Source organism: Polyodon spathula, chromosome 21, assembly GCF_017654505.1.
Source record: "Polyodon spathula isolate WHYD16114869_AA chromosome 21, ASM1765450v1, whole genome shotgun sequence".
Classification (NCBI taxonomy): Eukaryota; Metazoa; Chordata; class Actinopteri; order Acipenseriformes; family Polyodontidae; genus Polyodon; species Polyodon spathula.
The window spans coordinates 13740453-13747471 of NC_054554.1; the positions used below are offsets into that span (position 1 = coordinate 13740453).

At 35.0% G+C, this 7019-nt stretch overlaps 1 protein-coding gene across 1 annotated transcript; it reads left to right on the forward strand.

The window, feature by feature from the left end:
* Positions 1-3285: 3285 nt before the first annotated feature.
* On the forward strand, positions 3286-4521 carry LOC121296720 (interleukin-17C-like). The gene is made up of 2 exons (XM_041222490.1): positions 3286-3585; positions 4075-4521. The coding sequence occupies exons 1-2, from the start codon at positions 3443-3445 to the stop codon at positions 4313-4315; spliced, it is 384 nt and encodes a 127-aa protein (XP_041078424.1). The 5' UTR covers positions 3286-3442; the 3' UTR covers positions 4316-4521.
* The last annotated feature ends 2498 nt before the right edge of the window (positions 4522-7019 follow it).

Genomic DNA, 7019 nt, shown 5'->3' on the forward strand with positions numbered 1-7019 from the left:
AGTTGCAGGAAGTGGTTAAACAGTAATTAACAGTTAGCATCACTGGTTTCAGGAAATACTGTAATAATGCAGCAGCCACAAGCATGGGCGCTGGAACTGGGGGTGCTGGGGGTTGCTTTACATGGCTTCCATCATATACAGGGGTTATAGCTTTGTTCAATGGCTTTCAGCACCCCCACTATAAAAATTGTTCCAGTGCCTCTGGCCGCAGGTATAACACCACTTTAATCTGTCTTTTTTTTTTTTTTTTTTTTTTTTACTTTCTAAGATTACAAAATCCATCCATTAGTTCAAAAACATTCAATCATAGATGATGAGCTAACAAAGAAACTAAGTGGTCAATTTGAACAACCAGTACTCAGATGCCATGAGCCACAACTGAATTTTATTAGAGTCTTTGAGAGCACCCCATTGGATTGCATTAACCACCTATGTCTTGTGTAATCCTGAGATAGCCACTGATAGGAGGTGGTGATTTCCCAGTACCGTAGAATGTTCTAATAAAATCAACCCCCTACGTCATGTAAATGTTTCTGTTCCTCCTATCATGCTGATGCAGCTAATTTGATCAAAACATGCATTTAATTAGAGCATTTTACACAATGGGGAATTCTGCTAGATTGCTTCTAACCTATTATAAGGGTTAATACAATGCAGAGTGCAGTGAAAAGCTCTAATGCAATATCCTTATGGTGAGGTATAGGTTGTTCAAATGAAATGCCTTGCTATTCTATACAATACTTACCCATGCTTTACCATGCTTTTTTACACTTTCTTATGCTTTTACTGTGGTACACTTTTGTAAGGGAGGGACAGTACCAGTCAAAAGTTTGAGTACACTTGCTGGAAACTATTTTTTTTTCATAATTGACAATGTTTTATGTTGTATACGTTTCAGTAAATACCTGAAAATGAAAACACATGTTACAATATACAAAACAAAACCTAAGGAGTATCAAAGAAATGTTCAAGAAAATTGAAAATTGTCTCTAAATCTTGGATTCCTCAAAATAGCCACCTTTTGCCTTAATAACAGCCTCACAAACACAAGGCATTCGGTTAACAAGTTTCAGCAGGAAATCACCCGACATGTCTTCCCAGCTCTTCTGCAGCAATTCCCAGAGATGTAGGGCACTTGTGGGTAGCTTTGCATTGACTCTTCTGTCCAGTTTGTCCCATACAAGTTCTATGGGATTGAGGTCTGGAGACTGGGCAGGCCAGGTCATTAGATTGAGTTGTCCTTCACTTTCCTTCTTCGCCAGATAGTTCTTGCACAACTTTGAGGTGTGTTTCGGGTCATTATCTTGCTGAAGAATGAAGGACTGTCCAACTAGCTGTAATCCTGATGGAATGGCTCTGAAGTATGCTATGATAGCCATGCTGGTTGAGCTTGCCATGTACTTGAGAAAGATCACCAACTCTTGTCACCAGCAAAGCAACCCAAGACCATGACACTGCATCCTCCATGCTTGACAGTGGGAGCCACACATGGAGAACTCATGTGTTCACCCTCTCTGCGTCTTACAAATACTCAGTGGTTGAACCCAAATATTTAAAATTTTGACTCATCGATCCATAAGACCAACTTCCACTCCTCAAACGTTCAGTTTCTGTGTTTTTTGGCCCAGGCAAGTCTCTTCCTCTTATTCTGCACTCTTAACAATGGTTTCTTTGCAACAATTCTTCCAGTTAGGCCAGCTTCAAGCAATCTCCTCTAAACAGCTGATGTTGAAACATCTATACTTCTAGTAGCATTTAGCTGAGCTTGTATTTCAGGGGCAGTTAATCGTCGGTTTCGCAGACTTGTGACTCGAATGAACTTGTTCTCTGATTCTGAGGTCACCCTTGGCTTGCCTGACCTTGTTCGGTCCTCATGAGTGCCAGTTTCTTCAAATCGTTTGATGGTCTTGGCCACAGCAGTTACACTTGCAAAGTTCTTGCGATTTGTCTTAAAGATTGACCTTCATTTCTTAAAGTAATTACAGTCATTTTTCTTTGCTTAACTGAGTGTATTTTGTCATTTTCTGCTCCCTTACATTCAGGAATGACAAACTTATGCCTATACTACTTATGTTTATAGTAATCATGGACCCTCACCTGTTTACAATAATTGGTGACAAAAGGTTAATTAGGTTATTTGCTAGTTAACAGAGAACATCTAACAAAGACACTTTTATACTTAAGCCAGTGTTCTAACACTGTGTTATACACATTTCCGACTTTTAACTGACTTGGGCTTCAGTCTGAAATCCCCTTGCTTTTGGTGAAGATTTACATTTTCATTTAAAAATAAAATTTTTAAATGCAATTCACTTATGATTATCAGCTCATATAAGTACACGTATCATATAATGAAATATTAAGTGTTTATAGACAAGTTTATACAGTAAAAGCATAGATAATCATGAAAAACCTGGTTTCAAATTTTTGACTGGTACTATATATTATCTATAATTGTGGTGTATAGAGATATTGTTCCAACTTCTGTAGCTTTCCCTTATCTAATCAACAACAACTTCCTCTACAAGTCTATTAAATTACATAATGGAGAAAAAAAAGTCAGACAGGTGGGTGTGCTAAAGATAAAAAAAATTGGTATAAAGTATTTATTAAATATATTTATTAAACACACACACACACACACACACACACATATATATATATATATACCATTTCAGCAAATCAGCACATAACCAGAATTTATTTATTTTTTAATCTGAAACATCTGAAAGTTTAAAAACACAAAATTCTCTATTATTTAATTAAGGAACCTACAACTCTTCAGAAGCTCCAATGATTGTGTGAATTGAAAAATAGTTTATTATTCGTTACTTCAGTGGAATATTCAGAGGCGGATGCTTTAAATGTAAAAAAGGAACTTCCAGGATTTTCCCAGCTTCAACACGCAAAGTCTACAGGGAAATGGTGGTGCCTATAAATGTGAAGAGAAGTGAACTCACAATTATACCGAACACTGCTGTACAAGTGACATCATATAGTCCACTGCGCACCACCTGACTTCCTGAAATGAATACGGTAAGAAGCTCAGCATACTGTGTTTTGGTTTGTTTTTCACTGGGCGCTGATAAGCTGTTTTAAAGGACTATTTTACTTAAGTCTTGTAAAATTAATTACGTACTGTACTTACATTGTGTGTGTTTTAGTTGAGGCAGTGTTATATATATATATATATATATATATATATATATATATATATATATATATATATATATATATATATATATATATATATATATTTGTAATTTGTTTTTTAACCCCTCTTTTCCTTCATTTTCAGATTCTGGTTTTACTCATCGTGCTGTTTGCATGTTTGACCGAAGGGGAAATTACCAGGGGAGGTCATTGTTACTACGACAGTGACTTGCAAAAGTACAGACACTTTGTAGGAAAACATGCATGGAATAATTATCCATCATTTTACATGGTGAAGGAGCTAGAACAACTCGAGAACAGCGGGAACAGGCAAAGACGGCACACTCGACCCAGCTGCCCCAATCTTGTTGCCAGTATTGAGCAGGTGACAGAGGATCACAACAGTCGCTCTATCTCCCCCTGGCGTTACAGGTAAGGAAGGGCTCAAAAAGTTTGTTTATTTATTGTTATTAATAGTCGTAGTAGTATTATTTACTTCTTAGTAGACGCCCATACCCAGGGCGAATTACATTTGCATACAAAATATTATATATTATGATATATATAGATATATATATATATATATATATATATATTTATATATATATATATATATATATATAGATAGTACGTACGACTCCAATGTCTAACACGTCCACTTGAACGCATATATACTGCCAAAAGCGTTTAGAGAAAAAATATATAAAAAATTTGACTATTTATTAGACTTAATTATATTAAATGAATTATACGTGGGCACCCGTCAATTTGTAAACATCTACGTAGACGTTATGCCCATTTCACGGGTTATCAATAGGGCATCACTGATTATTATTATTATTATTATTATTATTATTATTATTATTATTATTATTATTATTATTATTTAGCTAATAGTTTACTATTTTTTAATCTCTGCAGGATTGATGTGGACGAAAACAGGTTACCGATGAAACTCGCCTTTGCTGAGTGTCTGTGCTCGGGGTGCATTGACGTCAGGACTGGGAGGGAGACCGACGCCGTCAACTCTGTTACAGTGAACCAGACCATGATGGTACTTCGGAGGAAACTGTGCCCAGACCTGAAGACGTACGCTTTCCAAGTAGAATATATCAAAGTCCCGGTGGCATGCACCTGTGTGCTTCCAAAAAGCCATTACTAAATGCCTCTTGTAGAGGTATTTGGAATGAAACCCTACTGTAGTGAGATGTATCACGTACCTAAAAAGTTGTGTTTGTTTTAAAACGTGCTTTATTGTAATGGGTCACATTAACCCAAAACACTCGTATATTTTAACCAACCGTGTTTTTATGTAACAACGTTCTGTTGTTAAAGACACAATGTATTTTGAAGTTGATATCTTATTTAAATGTGTGCTTATATTTATTTCGTTTTAATTACAATAATATATAATTTAGTATGGCTTGCCATATTTAAAAATGCCTAAACTACTAACTGTTGGAAGCAGCTTGAGTGAGGCGTTTGTTTTATTAGATAAATTACTAAATTAATGTGTATTTTAATTTATATATATATATATATATATATATATATTATATATATATATATATATATATATATATATATATATTACACACACAAAGCAATCTTGAAGTAATATTGATGATGTTTTATTTATTTGAAATATTTTCTGTTATTTATTTTCAAGTCTTGTGAAAATAGTTAGATTATTAAATTATCTACAGTCCTTCAGAGAAGGTCTGTTTATTTTAATGAAGTGAAGCGCAGTCAGAAGGCAACTTCGAATGTGTTTTAATCAGTTTACCACTGATGATATTTTAGTATATGAACATCAAAGTGGGACACTGTAGGTTTAAGTTATTTATTTAATTATTTAAAACAATCATTATTTTGTTACAAAATATTTATTTGTGTGCACTGCTTTGTATTCATTATATAAAGAAGGAGCGATGACCGGTGCTCTTGCGGTTCATATCATAGAACCACTCTGAAATTATTTTCTTAATTCTGAACGTTTAGCTTGTGTTGTGTTCTGCCTATTTAAATAAACTTGTTTTCTGAATTACTGTTGTCTTATTTTGAAGCCTGTTTTAACAAGCAGCCAATTAGTCTGATTTGTTTAATTTAGAATACACAATCCTCTATGTATTTATATATGCTGTTATTTGTGATATTGCTTTAGATACCATGTGCTTTATATGAAATGCAAATTATTATTATTTTTGTTTATATGAAGAGGTTATAGATGCACTAAATTAAAGTTGCATATACCGTTTTTGCCACGTACAACATGGACGCATGTAGTGACGTTGAGGTCATGTAATGCTACATGACGTCTGTCAAGTGCGACATCAAAGCGGAAGGCTTAAAAACACACAAAAAAGTTAACGCTTTTCTTTTCTTAAAAACATTAGTGATGGAGAAAAATTAGGCTTTTCGAAGCAATGAGCTACTTGAAGCAATTGTTTCAACATTCGTTCACTGATTCGAAGCAATTGGCACTTCGCGCTCAACAGTGACATCTGGTGGCGGATGGGAGTATAGTAATTCATGCAAGCGCCTCAGACACCAGGCAAACCGCTATCTGCCTGCTTGGGTTGAGTTTGCCGTGAATCCGTGTTTCATTTCAGCTAGTGCGAACCAATCACAGGTGTCAGCAGCATTTCACGAAGGCAACTTCGTTTTGTTTGCTTCATTCAAAGCTGAAACGAACCCAGTAATATGCTGGCACGTGATAATGATTCAAGTGTCATTGCTTTTCTGGTCTAAAGATACTTTAAATCAATGCTTTACAGTACACCAGTTAGCTATGTTGAGGAGGCAGTGTCATGCACTTGCTTGTAGGTATTTCGTTGTGTCACACACACATGCACATTGATAGGGTATATGGATATGGTAATATATGATCCATTTATAACCTGTATAATAATAAGATTAAATAAAAATTTCCTTGATTGAACTAACAGGTTTAGACATAAACATAGCAAACATGGCATTACAGGGATTTCCTTGATGCTTGTGACAAAAACACGTTATTAAAGATCATAATTTAACATTGAAATATGGACGAATCAGTGAGAAAATGTGTTTCATTTTTTTTTATTGCATTACAATACAATTGATATACACCTTGCTTTGACCACGAATTGCTATCCCATGACTCCCAAGTATAACAATCTATAAACATATGTGATACTGCTGCATATAAATTTGAGAAAGTTTTAATGAATGTCTCCTATAAATGTCAAACTATTTAAACACAACATATAACTTTCCAATTACATTTACTCTGTTTTACACTACGTTTATTCATATATATATATATATATATATATATATATATATATATATATATATATATATATATATACATACATACAACTCTGGAAAAAATTAAGAGACCACTGCAAATTTTTCTTAAATCAGCATCTCTGCATGTATGGCAGCCATTCCATTCCAGTGTCTGTGGAATTCCAACACAGGCACACCTCATTCTACTGAATGAGGTACTGATTAGGGGATCACCTGAACCAAATCTTATTTAACGAGGAAAAGTATAAAAACCACTCCTGTGGTCATCGCTATCCTCTTGCAATAGGAGCAACTGGATGGCAAAACAGTGCCAGTAGTACCTCAAAAGTAATTGGAATCAAAAAATAACTATTGACCATGCCCAAAGAGTTGAAAAGGAAAGTTTTGAGTGAGGAAAAGAAGGGTTCAATTCTGGCTTTACTGGCAGAGGGATACAGTGAGCGTCGGGTTGCTTCCTTCCTTAAAATTTCAAAGATGACGGTTCATAAGAACAAAGTCAAGCAGCACACATTGGGGACAACAAAGCTACAGACCGGCAGAGGGCGAAAACGACTCTCCACTGACCAGGATGA